Source organism: Lactuca sativa, chromosome 3, assembly GCF_002870075.4.
Source record: "Lactuca sativa cultivar Salinas chromosome 3, Lsat_Salinas_v11, whole genome shotgun sequence".
Taxonomy (NCBI): domain Eukaryota; kingdom Viridiplantae; phylum Streptophyta; class Magnoliopsida; order Asterales; family Asteraceae; genus Lactuca; species Lactuca sativa.
The window spans coordinates 70,661,141-70,684,208 of NC_056625.2; the positions used below are offsets into that span (position 1 = coordinate 70,661,141).

Sequence of the window (23,068 nt, forward strand, 5' to 3'; positions counted from 1 at the left end):
TTAGACTAGGTCCCTTATGTCAGTTGTCTTAGGGATGTAAAGTGAGAATAATGGGAATGGGTAATTGGGTTATTGTTGGTTGGTGGAATTAAATATGATTATTTATTGTGGGTTGAAAACCCTATATGTTCACCAGGCTCCCAAGCCTGACCCACTCAGTTTTATTTGTATTACAAGAAGTGGCGCAAGGGCATAAGATGGATGAATCATCAAGTTGTTTTGTTTACAAGTCTGTATATGTATATATTTGTTGAATGACTTGTAATGTTATCGTTTATGCTTTATGGTCTGTATTGGAACATGACATCCCGAGTTTTGATTATATAATGAAAATACATTTCTTTTATGAAATGCTTTGGTAAACATTGTTTTATCACGTTTTGTTTTTTGGAACAAATTCCGCAACTCTTTCAAATCAAAAGGATTTACTCTGAAATTATTTTAAAAGCATAAATGAAAATCGGTCTTTTCTTGCCGAGATTTTGGGGATGTCACAGTAATCACGTACCAAAAGTTCATTTGTCGCGATACGATTCCGGTTGATCAACTTTCTACGTTTCTTCTCGACATTTGAACTTTCGCCTCTCTGACACACAATGTTGTGTGCCGTGGACAACAATGTGTGCATAATCAACTCATCCTCATCAGGTGAAGAAGAAGAAATGACACCCAAAAAATTATGCATATTGTTGAGTGTATTTTTTGTGATATATTTGATGTGTATTATGTTTTTTTAGATATAGGTGAAGTTTTAATTTTTATTTTTTTTAATTAATGATAAACGGTCCAAAAGGAATGCCCAAACGGTCAAAAATCGAATAACCAATCAGGTAGCCCGTAAACGTCCATGACCAGCATCAATTTGTGTCACATTTACTCTTCGAAGTTGTAATATGTATTCGGGTGTCATTTTGGCCACCAGTTTTTATTCACCTCTTTTCGGATTCTTTTGACTTTATCATTCCGGTCTAGTTGCTAAGTTGATAAGCCCTCACATAAGTATCTATTTACAAGCTTTGTTGCTATGTTATCTGTCATTTTCACTCTTATGCTAGATTCCATGGCTTCAAGCGTGTATGCCATCAAGATCAACATAATATCAGCTGAAGTGGGTGGCAGCATGAATTTCCATGGACACAATAGCTAAAAAATGCAACCACTAATCAAGACCCAACCCATTCCTTCTATTATTAGCTATAGATGTCATAGAAAAAATGACAAAGCCTCATTACAAATTGAGCTTCGTTTACAAGATTCCATATGTTAAATAACAAACATGGCTTTGTACGTTGTAATTTATGCCATCTCTCTTCCTCTACATTTGTTGTGGCCAAGCAACCCTTTCCTATACATCTGAATGTGGATGTGCAAGGATGTTTCATGAGCTTGTATAAATCCAGGATCTATTGGAATGAAGTTGTGACATCTCCATTTTAATGGCCAGAAAAGACCGATTTGTTTATGCTTTATTTTTAAAATCAGAGTATACTTTTAAAGAAAAGTGTTGCAAATTTTTTTGTTCCCAGAAAATCATGATAAATAGGTTATCAAAGCATTTCCGAAGAAACGTATTTTATTCATTTTAAAACTTTGGGATGTCAACGTCAATACAGAAACATAAGCATAAATAGAACTTACATTCATTTACACTAGTGATTTACATCTCTTTAATCTCTCGGTGTAGTGTAGCTTTATATCGACACCCGTGATACAAATAAACTGAGTGGGTCAAGTTGGAAAACCTGATAAGTACATAGGGTTTTCAACCCATAATAATATAGTTATTATGTTTAAACATCAAACAATCAACCCAATTACTCATCCCCATTATCTTCTTTACTCTGAAGTATCTACCCTAAGAATCATCTATCATTCACTTTTTCATTCCTAAGGATTATCCTAAGGAATAGGCATGAAGTCCATCGTTGCCTATGGCGCAACTGCCAATGTTATCTATTAGGCGCAGCTGCCAATATTATCATTTAGGCGCAACTGCCAGGATTATGACGTTCTCTATTAGGCGCAGCTGCCGATATTATCCTTTTGCGTAGCTGCTAGGATGTTTAGACTACATCGTAGTTCGAAAAACATCTACAGGTGGTGCCGCAACTACCAATATTCATCTATATCATCTTTCATCCCTCGTCATTTATCTACCCATGTTCTACCCAACATATTTGTAGATATAAAATACATCTATAGTTTTAGATATGAAGAAAAGGTTCAGATCTGAAAACAAAATAGATCTACAGTCTAGATCTGAAGAAAAGGTTCACATCTAAAAACGAAATACATCTACAGTCTAGATCTGAAGAAAAGGTTAAGATCTGAAAAAAAAATACATTGACAGTCTAGATCAGAAGAAAATGTTCAGATCTTAAAACAAAATACATATACGGTTTAGATCTAAAAAAAAGAAGTTTAAATCTTTCATCTAGCACAGATCTCAATTAAATATGCACACATAGCACATAATTTATATAAAATACTTCATATCTATGTGTAAGATGAAAGTAACTATACACTCACTTGATAATGAGATGATTTGGATAATTCTTCGCTTCTTAAAATAATCTCCTTTGACGAAACCGAGAGGTTTCCTTGAAAACCGTGTTCTGCGGGGGCAAAGTTTCTAAACCGAAAAACTCTTTTTCTTGGAGTCTTCGGGCACTCCAGGGCTTTCTTCTAGCGCTAGGGAGGTTTCCTAGGCTTCAGGATGGTTTAGGGAGGATAGAGAGAGAGAGAGAGAGAGTAGAGGGAGAAAGTGTGGGTGAAACGAGTGAAAAATAAGGTTGCACCTCGCACCCTTTTATAGTTATTGGCCTCGGTCTACATAAGGCGTACCTGCGGAGGTACGCTGGGCGTACCTTGCTGCGCGGGGCGTACCTACGTGTGCTGGTTGTTCCGAGAGGCAGGTGCCATGCATCAACAAACAATTGCAGGTACATGCTATTAGCATGTCTTACAATGTTTGAACCATTCTTTCGCTCTGATCATTAGTCTGTGGACGGTAGTCTGTACTTAAACAGAACTTTGTACCCATTTCCTCTTGTAGACTCCTCCAAAACCTTGACATGAGACGACTATCACGATCTGGTACAATCGTTAGAGGAACACCGTGAAGTCTTACAACTTCCTTCACTTAAGCATTTGCATGCATATCCATCGAACATCTCCCCCTTAGGTTGATTCCATCCCGGAATCATGCATCAGCAAACAAATGCGGATAGCGGCTCATCGTGTCACTCTCCGTTTCCCAGGTAAGGTTTGGCCCATTCGAGTGTTTCCATCGTACAAGCACTAAGTCGACCATCGTGCGTCGTAACTTCTTCATCTTATGGTCAACAATCGCCTCTGGTTCTTCAATTAGCCTCTTATTTTCATCCATCCTTAACTCAGAAATTGGAATTATGTCGGGAACTTCTCCCATGAACTTCCTCAAATAACAAACATGGAAAGTGTTATGAATACCATCTAGTTCTTCTGGTAGTTCTAGTTTGTAAGCTTGGTTTCCAGTCCTCTGAAGAACTTTGAATGGTCCAACGAATATTGGACTCAACTTTCCTCTTTTCCCGAACTTTATAAGTCCCTTCCATGGTGAGACTTTAAGAAAAACCGAATTTCCAACTTTGAATGTCATCGGTCGTCTTTTCTTATCATCATAACTCTTTTGACGATCCTAAGTTGCTAACATTCTTTCCTTAGTCACCTTTAGCTTTTCAACAGTCTGATGGATTATCTAGGGATCCTTGAACTGCTTTTCTCTAGCCTCAAGCCAACAAGACGGCGTACGACACTTTTCTCCATACAAAGCTTGATAGGGTGCCATCTTGATGCTCGCATGGTAACTATTGTTGTAGGAAAACTCTGCCAGAGGTAAGTGTTCATCCCAGTTACCTTGGAATTCTAGGGTACAAGCTCTTAGCATGTCTTACAATGTTTGAACCGTTCTTTCGCTCTGATCATCAGTTTGAGGACGGTAATTTGTACTTAAACACAACTTCGTACCCATTTCCTCTTGTAGACTCCTACAAAACCTTGACATGAAACGACTATCACGATCCGGTACAATCGTTAGAGGAACACCGTTAAGTCTTACAACTTCCTTCACTTAAGCATTTGCAAGCTTATCCATCGACCATCTCTCATTGGCTGTTATAAGGGTCTTCAGACACTTTGGTGCTTTCTTCTAGTGCTAGGAAGGTTTCCTAGGCTTCGGGGTGGTTTAGGGAGGCTAGAGAGAGTAGAGAGAGAAAGTGTGGGTGAAATGTGTGAAAAATGAGGTTACACCTCGCACCCTTTTATAGTTGTTGGCCTCGGTCTACACAGGGTGTACCTGCGTACGCTGGGCGTTCCGAGGGACAAGTGTCCGAAATTGGGTGGAGCGATGTGGACTTCTCCGGACCAAGCATGCGAGTACGTGAGGCGTACTTGAGCAACCTCGCAAATGGTACTCCGGACTTCTAAAATTCATAACTTTTGCATACGAGCTCTGTTTTCGACGTTATTTATATCCACGCGTATGTGGGACCGTACTCTACGACTTTCGTTTAGACTCTGTTGGCTAATTTCGACTTGATTTTTAAAGTTATATTTTTAACAGGTCGGGACAGGTAAAGTCTGTTAAAAATTCATAACTTTTTCATCCGACGTCCGTTTTTGTCTGTCTTTTTACCGCTGAACTACTATTGATGAGATCATAGATTCTCGTTTAGGTTGTGTCTGCTAAAAATTGCTTGATCCATAATTCGAATTTCGAGTTGCACACAACTATACCAAATCTTAGAAAATTGATAACTTCCTCATACTAAGTCAGATTTGGACGTTCTATTTATTCACGCTCTTGGTTTAACGTATACTACGACTTTCATTTAGATTGCTAAGGCTAAAAAGCAATTTATCATAAACTTACTTTTTACGTTACGCAATGTCATGCCGGTTCTGTCGCGAAACTTCGGCAGGTCATAACTTCTTCGTTCTAACTCGGATTTCAGCGTTCTTTATATCTCCGAAATCCTTATCACGACCTCTACAACTTTCTTCATAGATATCGGGATTATCTAACGTTTTATTTTTTACGCTTATTTTTATTATATCTTTACAAACAAGTATATAATGACATAAAATCACATAATATTCCAGTAATTCATCTTTATTACTTTAAAGTAGGTTACAATGGTTGACTTTGACTATTACATCATCGAATTAATGCTTAGCCTCGAAACAAAGGCGTTACAGAAGCGTTCTTGGCATTGATCGAAGCCTAATACTATCTCTAATTAATACCTTCGAACATTTGATGGAAACAAACAATTGCCATGGGTACCACACAACAACTTCTTCGTAATCTTGTCGTAGCCATGACAACTCTTTGTGTCCATCAAATGTTTGAATGTATTAATTAGAGATAGTGCTAAGAGGACTTCATTCTCACAATTTCAAGATTCATACAAGTTCATGAAACATCAATGTACATCCGAAGGTGTAGGTACAAGAGATGGTTAACCACTCGACAATGACAAAAGTATAGAAGAAGAAAGATGAAAGAAATAACAATCGTAAGAAGCCATGTGATTTGAGATATACAATCTTGTAAATGCAATGTAATTTATTATTATAGATGAGACTTCGTCATTTTTTCTATGTATTGGATTGCGATCTAATGCATGATATAAGGAACGGGTCTTGATTGGTGGTTGCATTTTTCAGCTCTTTGTTTCATCCGCTGGAGTGGAGTACTTATCTACATGGCGTTGAAGATTATGAATTTAGTTAACTGATTGTGAAAAAGAAATATTCTTATATGGTATTAGAGTAGTGTTAATCTATCTGTTTTATTTGTTTTCTTCTTGTCCGTGGAATGCCTTAGGAAGCTTTCTATGAAAGTACGATGCTATTAGATATTTCAAAATATATACATTAATGTTGTAATGGGACAATGGGCCACTCGATATTTACATTTCTAACCTTTTAAACTTTAGCTTTTTACCTAGTTAAATGATCTATTGTATTTACACACTTTATTTTAATTTTTTTATATTTAAAAATAAGGCATAACCTTTGATTATATTTTTCTATATATAAGTTTGTAATAAAACATAATAAATATAAAGAATGTTTTAAAAGAAAATGTATTATATAAGTCACAGGGATGAATATAAAAAATTAAAAATGGAATATATATATATATATATATATATATATATATATATATATATATATATATATATATATATATATATATAGTTTTTCCAAAACTAAGTTGAAACGAGATTTAATTACTTCAACGAATTTATTAAGTTTTTAATTGGGCAATTTATATGGCTGAAGGAATTACTTTTGTTGTAGGTTCACGTGAAAGTGAAGCACTCGTTGATGAACTATTTATTTGCCAAAAACTGACGAAGAAGTTGTTTTTCAGTGAGTTTTTGCAAAAGCGGCCATTGCACATTTCCCACAATTCAATAACATGTGTAAAAGTTACAAAACAGCCCCTCTAAAGTTTCAATAATAACCCATTAACATATCTAATGTGTTATAACTATATCCCTTAGATTTTTAGTTTTTTTATTTTTTTATTTTTTTATTTTTTTTATTTTTTATACATTTACTATATTCAACATTTACTATATTTTGAATAGGGTTATTTGCAAAATACACAACGTTTGGCTATTTTTAATACCGCTAACATTTTTCATAAGTTACACCAGAATACTGGTATACCTTTTCGTTTAGGCATTTTTACTCTTTAGTATGATAATAAGTTATTACATGGTGATTCATCCGTTTTGCTTATCTGGCCGTTACAATAGCATCACGACAAGGATTCGAACCAGTGATACTTTTTCACATGCCATAACTTAGACCTTACGGTATGTATACCACAAGCAATCTTGTGGTCTAGCTGGCCATAGACAACGGCCGTGCACACTAGCACGCTTGTTCGTGGTTGGCTTTTTTTGTGATGGTTCGTGGTGGGGGAAACGACGAACAACGGCCAATGAAATTGAATCCGATGTTTGACCAAATATTCTAGCCCTTGAACGGCTAACTTTAAAAAAAAAAATAAACATAAATTTTAACAGCTTTTATCTATAAAAATCACATTATACACTTATATTTCTTACACCATTTTTTTCTCTATATACACAATACACACACAATCTTTTTACAACCAAAAAACATGGATCCCAACCAAACTTTAGAAATCGCAAACTCAATAACGTTTTTGCGTTAGATACAACCCCTCGCCAATTTCCGACCATGAAATCACATCAAGGTGGTTTTGTCAATTTGCTTCAAACCGGTTCTCTTATCCAACAAATACAACTTTTCCAACAACAATATCAACCTTTCACGACCTTCCAACAACAACAATTTCAACCACAACCATCACAACCACAACCATGACAACCCCCTTATTCGTCGGATTTTATTTCGAAAACACAATCTTCACCACCGCCACCTCAACCAAAAAAGAAAAAATGAAAAAAAAAAACTCAGCCCGACCCACCATCACCCAAGAAAGAGTCCCATGGACAAAAGAAAAAGAAGAAAAGCTAGTGGATGCATGAATTTCGGCTTCCCAAGACCCACTTGAAAGAGATAGTCAAACCTTCGGTTGTTTTTGGGAGAAAGTTCGAGCCGTGTTCTATGATTTAACGGGAAGTGAAAAATGAAATCCAGATTAAATTAGCTCGAAGTGGCGCGATACTCGACTAAAATGCACCGAATTTTGAGTAATTTACAACAACCTTCTAACATACGAAGAAGCAGGTCAAACGATTTCGAAGTCTTCGAGGCAGCTTTGGACCAGTTTGAAAAAATAACGCCAACCCGCAAAGCTTTTCCATATGTGAAACTATGACTAAAGTTGAAAGATGTTCCAAAATGGAAAGAGCAAACGGAAGGAACTTCACAATCTTCCGATTCAAAGCGTTCACGAAACCCCGATGCAACTTCCCAACAATCGAACGGACGAACACACATCGACATCAACGATGATCCGCTCGATCTTGAAGACGAACAACCTCTCCGTCGGTCCTTTGGAAGAAATAAAGCAAAAAAAAAAAAGTGGCTTCGGCGACTTTGGGCTCTAGTTTTATGGATCATTTTGGAGTGAAATTTGATCGATATGTGCAAGTTCAAGAGACGAAGGCGGAGATGATAACTCGGATGGAACAAAAAATGATTGAAGAACAAACGTCATTTCAAGAGGCACAAGAGACGCTTCAAACAAAACCGATATGAAAATCTTGAAAATGAAAGTAGACAACCTCGACGACGATGATTTGGAGCTTTTTCTCACTTGAAAGAATCGGTTCGAATCCGATGTAGGAATAGGGGGTAGGTTATTTTAGTGGCAAAGTGAGGTATGATACCCACTAATTTTGTGGGATGTAATAAAAAATGACATGTCATTTGAAAAGTATGGTGAATATGATATTACCTTTATACAATCACACAAGATTGGCTACATAATTTTTGCCTCGTGTTTAGTTTTTAAATGGTTGTTGACATATTTTTGTATAAAAATTATTATCTTAAAAATCTAATATTAACTCAATAAAAAATTTTAAAAGTGTTAGAATTCATGAATTTTTTTCTCTTTTTTAATAGAGTATATTATTGGCATATTTCATATCCAATTTCAACTCTTAAACTCTTTTCATTTCTTTGCTACCATAGATCCTTCATATATAAATTTTGTTTTGAATGCTGACAATTCTCAAGATTATCCATACTTTCAAGGCTATAAAACATCTTTTTTTTTTCAAATCTAAATCAATTCTTTGTCATTTAATATATTCAAACCTCACAAAATAGATAGTTAGCCTTTCACCGAAAGAGAGACCACGTGTTTTTCAGTTAGAAAGTTTACTCTTGAATAGATGCATAAAATCATATAACAAATATCTACAAGCTTAAATTCTTGTTGTCAAGGAAGATACGAAATAGAATAAACCGGGAAAAAAAAATCAAAATCTAGAAAATAAAAATGAGCACAAGTGGACCTTTAAATACAAATGTAACACATTAACTTGCTAAATTGCACCTAATCTATTCATCATGCAAATAGGAAACAACCTTGATATTTTGAAACTAAAGATTGTGTTTAGGAACTAAGGTCCACTTGTGATCATTGTGCGTTTCATGACCCACTCTCGTTAGTTTGGGGTCCAACTTCCACGAAACATCATATTATTATAATCTTGATCTAGTATAGAGACCAACTACCGAGCATTAGTTACTACTACTTCTAAGTTGCATTGGACTACATTTTTGGTTACTAATCTTTCTTTGTAGCTCATTTGTTTGTCCACATTATGGTGTGCTAATTTGGGGCCACTTATCTTGCTATGAATCTAGTATCTCATCATCATAACAAACATCTAGAGATAGATTTACACTTCCTTTGTGACATGATACAACCTCACAAATTCTTTGAGTTTTTAGATGATTTATACACAACACTTTTTCTCCATACACAACAATTGGTGCTTTAAAATGTTATACTGTACAACTATATAATACATAAATTGTTGTGTACGACAAAAAACTGTTGTGTACGAATCACTTCCCTTCTTTTCATATGACATTCCAAATCTATGAGAAACGTCAACTTTTCTGCTTATTTACCAAATACACAAACTTACAAAACAAGATTCTAATTCAACACACTATGTCTACAACATACAAAACTTAAGTGAACCACATTTCTTATGATCAAACTCTATTATTACTCCCTCGTGGGGTCGGCAAAGGAGACCCCGAAGGTGTCGAACGCCGTTTACGATGTCCAGCTGGCGATTTGAGAGCAACAGGACTAGATGACTTTCGATGATTATCTTTTGAAACATTTTTAGCAGATTGAAGCTCTTCTAGATTTACTACAACTTCAGACATACGAGGTCTAGTTTTGGGTTCAATACTAAGACACTGTAAAGCAATCATGGCTGCGGTGTACACACTCTTCTGAGGATATTGTCCTTCTAATCCAGTGTCCATGATCCTAAACAATCTTCTTTTGTCTCCAAGATACGGTTTTGTCCATTCAATAAGATCTTGCTCAACACCAATCTTTGACTTGTCAACAGCACGACGACCTGTTAATAGCTCTAACAAAACAACCCCAAAACTGTATACATCACTCTTTGTTGTTAATCGACCTGTAGCAATGTATTCCGGAGCTGCGTATCCATGTGTACCCATTACTTGAGTTGACACGTGTGTTCTATCTCCCGTTGGCCCTGCTTTCGCTAATCCAAAATCGGAAAGTTTTGCATTGAATTCCGCATCAAGAAGGATGTTTGAAGCTTTGAAATCACGATATATGACTTGGTCTTTCGCGTCGTGAAGAAAAGCTAGACCTTTTGCAGCACCTATGGCGACTTTCAGCCTTGTTGCCCATGGAAGTGGTTGTGGCCCCCCTGTAAATCGAAAGAAAACGTTTTAATGGAAGAAGATGAAGAGTTATGTGCAAATTGCAAGACTTTAAGAATATATACTTCTGAAAAGATGATTCTCCAAGCTTCCTTTTGGCATGTACTCGTAAACCAAGAGCCTGTTTTCACCCTCTGAACAGTAGCCGATGAGTTTTACAAGATTCGGGTGGTGTAGCTGGCCAAGATAGGTTACTTCTGTCTGCAAATAACAGAGAATTAGCGAAGAAGATGAACAGAGAGATGAATCAAAAGAGTAATATGGAAAATTATGCATACCAGCCATTCTTTATGGCCTTGAAAACTTTCAGGTTTAAGCTTTTTGACAGCGATGACAGTTCCGGATCCGGGTTTTGAAGCGATATGGGTGAATTCATCGATCCAACCTTTGAAAACGTACCCGAATCCTCCTTCTCCGAGAAGACTGTCGACTTTGAAGTTTCTTGTGGCGTTCTTTAGCTCCATGAAGGAGAAGGGTTTTACATTCGGAGACGATAATATTTCACCTTCGGATTTTGGGGTATAAACACCATCAATGCTGCTACCTCCACTGAAAGTTGAAACTGTTATGCTGGAAAGACCTGAAGATGAACTGATTTTGCTGTTGATTTTCGAGCTCCCTGTTTTAGATACAATCCATTAGAACTGATAATCGCGCACAAAACAATAAAATTCCATTGAAATCAAAGAAATTACCAGAGGTTCGGGAGCTAAGAGTGGCGTCGACTTTCGGGGAAGGAGACTTCAAACAGTTACCCATATTAGAAATGAGGAAATGATTTGAAATCAGAAACCTAGGATAGGTGTTTAATGAAGGTAGTGGATGGAGATAAGAAGTCAAGAAAGGGTTTAGTGAGAAAAGGAACTAGGAGTTCACATATGGTGGCCCTTTTAAGGAAGAGCATATCGCTATCAAAAGTGAAAAAGGGGGCGAAGCAGAGACAATCATATAGAAGACGAAGAGAAATTTGGCCATTGACCAAATCAGTCTCTCTGAAAAGTAACCTTCGTTTTCAATTGACTCGGCATCTTATGATTTATTATATTAAAAACAAAAAAAAAAATAGTTGTAAATTTAATGGAATGTTACAAGTAAAATTAGGCATTTTTATATATTTTTATAATTGAAGGGGTCAAAATAAAACAGTTTACAGGATATATCTAGAATCATGTCCTCTAACTTAATTAATTTTTAATCTATCCATGATTTCCATTTTCTATTTTTTTAAGTATAAAACCCTTACTATCAAAATCACATATTTTTTTATCAACAAAGTTTTTTCGTGTTTACACATGGACAACGACATGATTTGATATGAGTATCAAAGATATGATATTAAAAACAAAGTTATAAATATAATATTAAGTTTTAATCTAAGAACATAAGAATCTATACCATTATTAGTCAAGTTTATGCAAACTATATTTAAAAACTTTTTTGAACACAAGGTATAAATTTTTAAACCCTTGTTATTTTCATGCGCCTAATTAAATTCTTTTATTTCCTAGTACCATAATCTTATCTATATTGTATTTTTGCCGAATTGTTTACATCCATAGCTAATTGAATTATATATAATGAAAATAAGAAGAAAAAAATCATACTCCAGTTGGCTATGATTATTGATTAAAAGCGTATGAAAACTACAAAGATCGGTTTTAGCTTGTTAAAACCGTACAATTCAATATTTGTAGTTGGTGAGGTACTCAGTTTTAGTTGTATTTGGTGAGGTATGTCCTTTTAGTTGTGGTTTGGTTTAGTTTATAAAGTAGAATAGGTATAGTGCATTTTTTACATTGGAACGGTTTTATAATGGCAAAATCAATGCACTATAATCATATTTTTTTGGGCTCATGATAAGTCGAACATAAATGTAAAACAGGCTTTGTGGCTAACATGCTCAAATATGTCAAATATATATATATATATATATATATATATATATATATATATATATATATATATATATATATATATATATATATATATATATATATATATATATATATATATATATATATATATATATATATATATATATATATATATATATATATATATATATATATATATATATATATATATATATATATATATATATATATATATATATGGCCAAAACACGTATAAGATGATTTAAAAACAATATTTTTATGCAAAATCTATGTTTTGCAAGTTTTGAAAATAAACCTTTGATTAAGGTTCTATTTGATTTGGGTCTGACCGAAACTGGATCAAACATTTTGTCTGACTCGGTACGGTCCGGTCTGTTTGATTTGCACATTTAGATAAACCGGGTATTTTTCCATCTAATCGATTCCTTCAAAAAAAATTGTTGACTGAGAAATTTTCCAAGCTTACCCGTCGCCCATCTCCAACGGTCTTGAGCCAAATCGCTCCTCTTTTGAGCGACGAAAATCCTCATCCTTGTCGCAATTGACACCGCTTCCGTGTTTCGTCGTTGCCAGCACCATCGACAATCCTCCATCATCGTTGTTGACATCGCTTCCTTCTTCCATCAACGTTCTCGAAATCGCTAGTTATCAAATCGATTTCTCCAAATATTTTCATCAAATCGGAAAAAGAATTAGTAATCAAATTATATCCAAATCGTTGTGCTATATAAATTAGGGTTGAATCAATTGTACATATATACCTTCTTTTGACACTTTTAGTCCACTATAATGGTTAAAATTAAGCATTGTTACACTTTTATAGGTATGAATTGGGGTTGTTTGGCATAATGTTTCTGTTTTCTATTATCTTTGGGGCTATCTAATAGTTATTTGGTATGTTTTCAGATGTTATGCATTTTATAGATACAAACATGTTTTCTGTTTATGTCTAGAAGAATCCACAATTATGTTCTTGCAATTTGAAACGTCAAAACAGTTATCAGTTTGGTAGTTCATGTTCAAATATTTGTTACTTTTCATTAAAGTTATTGCAATTTTGAATGCCAAAATAATTGGTACTTGATAGGTTAAAATATGTGATTTTTGAATAGATCGTTTATGTCTAGAAGAATCCACAATTATGTTCTTGCAATTTGAAACGTCAAAACAGTTATCAGTTTGGTAGTTTATGTTCAAATATTTGTTACTTTTCATTAAAGTTATTGCAATTTTGAATGCCAAAATAATTGGTACTTGATAGGTTAAAATATGTGATTTTTGAATAGATCGTTGAAACTCATCATGATTAGATCAAGATTAATAAGAGTTGCAATTGTTCTGTGATTTTTTTACACAATTGTGTTTATTTAATACGGTGAATTTGAGTTGTTTGATTATATTGAGTTCTTGTTTAAACTATTCTATTGTCTTTGTTTTCCCTGGTTCTATTGTCTTTGTTTTCCACTGTACATTCAGGGATTGAATATTTGAATTCATTTACATATATTACTTATTAACAAATAAAAGTTGGTTCATTATTAAAACCATCAAAAAGAAAAAACGTGTTTGTGAATCAATAGATGAACTAGAAAATGTTTCATAGTTTTTTTATTTAAGTTTCATGTACATCTTGTATGCTTGTAATTACTTTTTCATATTTTTTTTATTTAAGTTTCAGCAACTTCATCCATCACTGTCAGCAAAATAAATTGGTCATTTTTTATCAGTCCACACATTTAGTCAGATGTACAATCAAACAACATGGTTTCTTACTCAATTAGAATTTCTTACCCATATAGACTTTTCCCGATCAGCATTTTCTCAACCAGCAACTATCAAACGGGACCTAAAACTTCTGAATATTTCAAATGTAATTGAAAAAAAACATAAAATGAGTAATGTATTTAAAAGACCATATGATCTGGTTTTTAGTATGTGATTTTTACAAATAGTTTAGTATTTCCACGATTGTTGTGTTTCTTCCGGCGTTGGTATTTCCACGAGGAAATCAATCATTGTTTGTGCGTTAATACTTGCTTTTGGTTTGTGTTCAATATCGTGCTCCCCTAGCTCGATAACCTATTTGGCTAATCAACCTGATATTTCTATCTTTAAAAGGATATGGCATATTATTTGGGTAGTCAGTACTTCAACGTGATGTGCTTGGAAGTATCTCCGTAGTCATCGACTACATAGACTAGTACAAGTACCAGTTTCTTTAGCATTGGGTAATTTAACTATGGGCCTTATAGAGATCTACCGACAAAGTAGATTGGTAATTGTTTCTTTTCATGTTCTACTATAAGGACGACACTGATCGCTTCTTGGCGAGCCGCTAGATAAATTACAATGTTCGATGTGTACTTCGACATTTTGCCCAATTTGGTCTTTGAATATTTTGTCGACGAGGCACTAATAAGTTGTCGCAATATTTTTGACCCCAAATGGCATCTTCTGATAGAAAAAGGTGTCATGGTCTATGTAAAATGTTGTTTTCTCTTCTTCTTCTTTCCTCATCAGTATTTAGTGGTAGCCTTTGTAGGCATCTAGGAAACATTTCCACTTGAAACCTTCTAATGATTCCACGTTTTGATCTACTTTTGGATGGAGTAATAATCTTTTTGTAACACCTGTGTTCCCAAGTATTTTCATTTATGACTTAAATTATAAAAATGATGCATTTTGGTCCATTATGCGGGGCGTACTCCTTGAGTATGTTGGACATAGCTCATTAAAGGAGGAAGGGATTTCTTTGAGTACGTTAGGTATACACATTAAGTACGTATTGTGTACTCGAGCTGACCCAAAACCCTAAATTTTTAGGGTTGAGCCCCTATTTAAACACTTTAAGTCCCATTAGGTCTCCTCATAATCAACCTCCACTCTCCCTAAACGACCATTTTGAAACCTTAATCCTTAAGAGCTTGTTTTGGACCTTTATAGTGTATTTGGTGCATTTTGGAAGAAGAGGAAGTTCACCATTGAGGATTGTTGGACTTAGAGTTTGTATATCTAGAGTTTTCTTCTCATTTGCCAAGTTCTGGAGGTATAAATCTCTCACCTTTATGCTTCTTTTATGTAGATATAGGTTACTTTAGTGATTTGCAATGTTTTGTTTCTTGTGAGTAAAAGCTACTCCAGAGCTTAGGATTAGCATTTATTGGTGTTTCTAAGGTTTTCATGGCATAAAAACTGGATCTTAAGGGTTATATTCCACCCATGCATAAATTTTTGGTCATTTTTTGAAGTTATGAACCTAGTGTTTGATTTTGGGCTCTTTTAAGCCATGTAAATCTTAAAGTTGTCGACTTTATCAGCTAAGACCTTCCCAATATTAAGATCTGTAAGTTGGACGTTTAGTCGTTAGGTATTAAGTGCTTAAAAGGTGGTTTTGGACAATAAATGTTTACACAGGCTGTAACCTCTATGTACGCGGGGAGTAATGGGTTTTTTCCTGTGATATTCTTTATGGACACTGAGTACATAGGTTGTAATTAAGGGGAACTCATGGCGTACTCCTAAAGGTGCATTTTGGGCCATTTTTTAGCCATGGGCCATGTTTAGTTGGGTCTAGTATGGGATGGGTAAAATAGTCTTTTACCCTTAGTAAGAGAGAATTTGATTTGGACATTTGATTATGGGTTATTGCCCTAATTATTAATTATGGTCGATTTTTGGATATGATCAGTGTGAGGAGCCTTTGTAGCAGCATCTCGTATGTGTGATTGTTTATCATCAGATCGAGGTGATTATTCCCACTACACTATGTAGGATGATAGTTGTTATTGTGATACTTGCATGGAAGACCTCACGGGTAGCCCGGGGCATTCGTATGAAAGACCATGGGGGTAGCCATGACACTTTGATGTTAGACCATGTTAGTAGCCCATAACACTTAGTTTTAAGACCCTGGGGGTAGCCCATGGCATTTTCAGGGAAAGACCATGGGGGTAGCCCATAACACTTATATGTAAGACAATAGGGGTAGCACATGGCAATGTATGTATGGTATGAGGTATTTTATGGAACTCACTAAGATCTGTGATTACGGTTTACGTTTAAAATGTTTTCAGGTACTTCCGATTCGAAGGGGAAGGGCAAGGCATGATCATACAACATCAACCCGTGTTCTACATTTTATGATTTTGAGATTGTACTCTGATAACGGTTTTCTATAGTGACATACTTTGATGGTTTTTGAAATGTATCGTTGATGGTTTGGTTGATTTAAAAACAAAAACAATTTACTTAGTATTTTTGGGATGTTGCAAGTTGGTATCAGAGCCTTGGTTTGAGGGATTCGGACACACTCTCAGGTGTGTCTGAACTCAAATTGAGGAATTGGTAAAAAGAAAATATTTTCTAAAGGGTTTTTATATAAAAAAGGGGGTGTGATGCGTGCAATCGGCCGAGCTCAAGTAAGTATTTCCATAAATACCCATTCATGTTTTTTTTGATTCAGTGTGTAAATATTTGTATAGCATGCTGATGGGTTTTGAGCACTACAACAATCCTATGGTGTACATGCAAACCCTAAAGCTTTGGATCTAGTTTGTCTAATGAACATGCAATAATCATCCAAAGCTCATAAACCCTAGTTCTAGCATACAATAATCGAATTAACATATGAATTAGGGTTTAGATCTTACATTGATTGTTATGTAGCAATAAAAATCTCAATTCCTTTTGATCTTGACCTTTGAAAGCTTAGTGCCTCAAATGTTGCACCTCTAATGGAGTCACAAACACCATGAGCAACAAGATGAACAAGGAGAGAGGGAGGAGGCACCAAAAACATCCTAGGGTTTCTCTTAGAAGGTTAGGTACGTTTTTGGCTTGCCAAGGGTTCCTTTTATACTTAGGCTATTAAGGTTTTCAACCAGGAAACTGTAAGCTGACTGCTTAGGCCCTAAGCAGCCCATGGACTCCCTCCTTAGAAGCTTTGGACGAATTCTAATGGGTTTCCCCATAGATTTCGTCCACTCCAACTTCTATGGATTCCATTAGCCCAATATTCAACTATCACATAATTGACAGTGCTAGTCCCCTTTATTTAATTAATGTCTTTTAGCCACAAAATTAATTCTTATTAATTCTTGACTAATATTAATTAAACAATATGATTTCTCTTTTAATATATTATTAATATAATATATTAATAAATCATAATTAATCCTCTTTCTCCTTAGTTCATCCTATCAATTGCTATTGTGAAAGCAACCCAAAAGGATCATGCTCACAATCGGGTCAAGTACATACCAAAATAGTTATGGGCTTAGACACCTAATCCAGCAGTCTCCCACTTGGATAAGTCTAATAGCTATATTGCGTATGACTTCGGAACCTGATCAGCAATCGTAGCTTTCAAAAGCCATTGTCGAACTTTGATCATATCAGAAACGTGTCCTTTAGATAAGGGATCATAAATTCCTCCATTCTAGATATCGTATAGACATGAGACATGGATTATAATCAATTTCTCAGTTTATGTGTTGTTTCCCGATTTCCGATTTATGACGACGGACAACAGACTATAATTGAACATATCAACTTAGTCCCAGCTTGGCCAAGCACTTAGGGTGTCATCACTAAATCATCGAGAGGCCCATAGATATCGCTTTTATTCCACTTTGGGTAAAAGGAACGGATAAAATTTGACTCAATGCTCGCTTGTACCTACCCATCAAATCACACACAACAATATGTTTTATAACACCAAGTTACCGGTGCGTTTATATATCATCAATGTGCAACCAACTTGCAGAATACAACTCACACGTCTCAGTTTCAAGAATATAAGATATTATCGTCTCACCAATCACTCGTGATAAAATCCATGAAGCGATCCAAGTGAGCGTGGGTTTACAATCTACAAACCAATTCATGACAATCTTCTTTCATACCTACTCCCAAAGTATGAGCGACTGTAAAACGTTCGAATAATCTTATTATTCAGGAAGTCAAAACATGCAAAGTGAAACACAATAATAATCGAATCCAACATGGCCCAAACCTTTTGAGTATAAATAAAACTCCTTTTATTTAGTCGCCATATTGATTACACATTATTCATTGTATAATGTTTCAGATAATTAACTTATTACTTGAATTATAATAGCAATTGTCCCATGCACCAAGCATGCACAATCTGTTTACCTATGGTCCACACTTTGTGAAATAGATCAATTGAAAACATTTCCAATGATGCTCATTTCACAATCCCTAATCCTTATCTTTAGTGTAAGAACAAAAAATTCTCGCTACTACTAGAATATGTTAGATTCTAACATTTTATGCAATGATCCTTTCGTAATGTCACAACACCAAAGCCACCAAGACTTTATCAATGATATTACAAAGTGCTCTATTGGTGATTGTTACAAGACAATCCCATAGATGTGAAGTCTCACATTCAAAGTACATTCTTTTGAACATTCTTCTTGCATAAAAGTTTCTAATCTAGACATAAATTTTTAACGTCCAACTCCCAATATGGAAACATTTCCATATTTTCCATACGACAACTTATTATTAATAGAATCATATCTAATCATAATAATGTCATTATGGTCCATTCATCACTATACTTCCAACTGATCACAAGCGACCAATCCTTGGCGAACCTTAGATTGTCCTTGACAGTCGTTTAATTATTTTAGTCAAATCCGGTTCTAGTTCTTTTTCCCTCTTAATGTCATAGGCATTTGGAAAATTTTAAAACGGTCAAATATTACAGCATATGCAATCGATCCTATACTCGAAGCGTATGAGACACGATTCATAATGAAAAAATTATTGGATAAGGTGTCCAAGTCCATAACTATATTTGGTATGTATTTGACCCGACCCGACATGGTCCATTTGGGTTGCATGGCATCATGCATTTGGATAGACTTAATGAGAGAAATAACACTTGTGGTTTATTAATATATTACAAGTTCTAATATATTAATAGTATTATTTAATTAGTATTGATCAAGAATTAATTTGGAATTAATTAAGTGATCAAAAGATAACTAATTAAATATATGGGTTGATTATGTAAATCATCCATAACTTGTATGGTGGGCTAAAAGGCTCCATGGATTATCAAGTTGGGTTAAACCCATAAGATGCTCCATGGGAGTTACAAACCCATGGGTCATGGAAATGAAGAGTCATGTCACATTAGGGTTTACATGGTGTAACCCTAGATGTGACACACTATATAAAGGACACAATACTCACCAAAATCGGCTACACACTAAGAACTAGAGAGGGCAAGCTGATTTATACAAGTGTTATACATACTCTAAAGTTATTCCAAAGCATTTGGTGTTGTGTGAAGCATTTGAGGCAGCACACTTGGGGTGCTAGACTCTCAAGGTTTTCAAGGAATAAAATCAACTACAAGGTATGTAATTCTAGCCATATTTTAGATTAAAAGTTCTCCATGTATGCTAGATAGGATTATGAACCTTGGAAATCATATTTTGCATGTATTTTAGACAAACATAGATCCAAGGTTTTCTAGGGTTGCATGTACACTTAGGGGTGTTAGAATGCTCAAAAACTCTTCAATGGTATAAGAGCCATGTTTGTTTGTAAATACTTGATGCAAAATAGTGGAAAAAATCGATTTTTGAGCTGTCTGCACAGGGGACTCGATGAGTCCAGGGGGACTCAACAAGTCCAAGTGAAAATGCAACCAACCCGGCGAGTCAGTTCGTGCACTCGGCGAGTTGGCCAGGCAGAGTGTAGAATTTTGATTTTTGCTGTTCGAAATGGACTAGAAACATTACCCTAAAATGTTTTGGTGTTGTAAAACTTGTTTTAGATGGTGTAATGGTTGTTCTAATCAATTTTCAATGGCTAATATCAATTTTTCGTTATCTTATGTGTTCATATGTTCTTGAAACTTTGATATGAATATTCATGTTCTTATGAGTTTTTGATAGATCATAGGAATTAGTTGTTTAAATGTTTAATTTGTGATCTTTATGTGTTTTAATGGAGTCCATAACTTGTCCTCAAGTTATGGATAACCAAAAGTCACTTTGTGTTAAAAACCATTAAAAAGAACACATAAGTTATAAAATGAAGAGTCTTCATTTTAATAACTCATAAGTTATGAATTTAAAAGGTTTTGTAAAGTTACAAAACTTGCCTTCAAATTTTGGAACATGTAAAGTCATCTAATAAACTTTAGTTCCAACCCCTAGATTTTTAAAAAGTTAAAAATCAACCCTTATACTTTATAATATTATAAGTTAATAATATATATATATATATATATATATATATATATATATATATATATATATATATATATATATATATATATATATATATATATATATAAGAGCAAGTCGTCCTACCATTAGTAGGCCTCATTCACGAAGTCGGTCGATAAGGGGGGTATAAGGTTGCTACCTATAAAATGGAAGCTTAATGGGTGTTCACTCTTACCCACCGCTTCCTTGATCGGTGGATGGTCGTTAGCCGAACGGGTAGGACAAGGACTTATAATTTCTCATTAAATGTATGATGAATATTATAAAGTAACTAAATGTTTTATTAAATTCCCAATCTTAGTTACTTTAGGAAAATTTGAATAAGGTGCTAATCCATCAAATTACACTTTACACTTTATTTAAGTCGTTAGTGGAGCGTGTGTGGTTAACTGGCACACTAACATGGACTTAACAAGGTAGGTAAAGGGTGACTTAAGGTTTCTCATAGTATTGGTGGAGCGCATGTGGTTAACCGGCACATCGATTGAGTGATAAACATTAAGGGTACCAAGTGATTAACATGGTTACTTCACACCTCTTTTTGTGATCCTCGGTATCCTAGTTACAAAACTTGGAGGGCACACTCGAGATTGAAACATACCTTTGAAAAGTTCATTGAATCTCAAAAGAATCTACGAATTTCTAAGAACCAATTAAAACCTAATAATTTATATTTCGGTTTTTGGTGGAAATTAGTGAATCGTCATTCACCTACCTTTCAAATATGTTATAGCTTAGATTACGGCATACCTCTTCTAAGTTATGATATATTGTGATTGGATCCTAGCCTTAGTATTACATTTGGGTGTTTTATTAAGGACTATCCTTATATCTAAACTAAACATGTTCTCTTCTTTTTCAGATGTCTTCTAACAACACTACTTCTGGCTCAAACCCTATTGGCTCCTTCTCCCTCATGAACCTATGTGGTAGGGTCATCTTCGATGTTTCCAACTTTATGGATTGGATTCGGAACATCAGGATGGTGACTCGTTACGAGGACAAGGAATATGTCCTCGACAAGGAGCTAAAGGAGATCGATGAGTCCATTGCTACTCCCTAAGAGATTGCTGACTTCCGGACTCATGAAACAGATGCCACCAAAGTGGCATGCATCATGATGGCCACCATGACAGCTAAACTACAGAAGTCCTATGAGGACTACTACCCTTTTGAGATGCACCAAGATATGATGGAAAGATACCATCAGAGTGCTCGTCAAGAGCGGTATGAAATAATCTCCTCCATGATAACAACCAGGATGAAGGACGGAGAATCCGTCATGAGCCACATGCAGAAAATGCAAAGGTATGTGGATCGTTTGCTGAAGCTTAATGTGAACTTCCCTGAGGAGCTTGCAATAGATATCACTTTGCACTCCTTACCCTCGTGTTATGATCAATTCCGCATGACATACCACATGAATAAGGAAGAAGTTACACTCAGCAAACTTCAGGGACTCCTAAAGACCGCATAAACAGGTCTTAAAGGTAAGTCGGTTGTTAACACTCCTACTCCTACTCCAAACTCCGACCCTATCTTGGCAATCGGGAAAGGTAGAGGGAAGAAGAGGAAGATCTCTTCGAAGGGTACCAAGGCTAGGACCCTTGATGGCTCTTCTTCAAGTGGAACCAAGAAAGGTTTTTTCACTCCTTCTTCTGACCCAAAAGAGGCTGAATGCTTCTATTGTCATGAAAAATCGCATTGGAAGCGGAACTGCCCAAAGTACCAGCAAGATGTGAAGGATGGGAAAGTTAAACCCAACCATGCAGGTATTTACACTATTCTATCTAATAACTCACCCTATTCTAACTCTTGGGTCCTTGATACCGGTTGTGGTATTCATATATGTCCTGATTTGCAGGGACTAAGAAGAAGTGAGAATGTGGAGCATGGAAAGATAAACTTGATCATGGGGAATAGGAAAGCTTCACCTGTCACCAAGATTGGAGTTTATTCTTTGTTGCTAAGTAGTGGGTTTACTTTAGATTTGAATAAATGTTGTTATTCGCCAGAAATGGCAAGAAATATTATTTCCTTTCATGCTTTGTACAAACAAGGGTTTACCTTTTCTTTTGATAATAAATTGGTGGAATAAATGTTTTCTTTAAAAGTTTCTTTATTTTAAAGCATTAACTTGTGATGGTGTGTATGAAGTTGTATCTGCTGTAGATAATCTAGGAAATAATGTGTTGTGTATTGATTCTTCAAGTAATAATAACTTGGATAAAGCATCATTATGGCATTGTCGTCTTGGACATGTGAGCAAGAAACGCATAGGCCAACTCCAAAAGGATGGATTCTTCGATTCATTTGACCTAAAGTCAGATGATAGTTGTGAATCATGCTTACTTGGAAAAATGACAAAGTCACCCTTCACTGGTTCTTGTGCTAGGGGTGAAGGTTTGTTGGATCTGGTACACACAGATGTGTGTGGACCCTTCAAATCTACCACAA

General features: G+C 35.2%; 1 protein-coding gene across 1 annotated transcript; it reads right to left on the bottom strand.

Annotated features, from left to right (window-relative positions):
• Positions 1–9,607: 9,607 nt before the first annotated feature.
• Positions 9,608–11,371, bottom strand: LOC111891137 (probable serine/threonine-protein kinase PBL3). Its single transcript, XM_023887220.3, has 4 exons — positions 11,139–11,371; positions 10,722–11,062; positions 10,509–10,644; positions 9,608–10,430 (listed from the first exon to the last, which is right to left on the bottom strand). Exons 1-4 carry the CDS (start codon positions 11,200–11,202, stop codon positions 9,727–9,729), a joined length of 1,245 nt encoding a protein of 414 aa, XP_023742988.1. The 5' UTR covers positions 11,203–11,371; the 3' UTR covers positions 9,608–9,726.
• Positions 11,372–23,068: the final 11,697 nt, after the last annotated feature.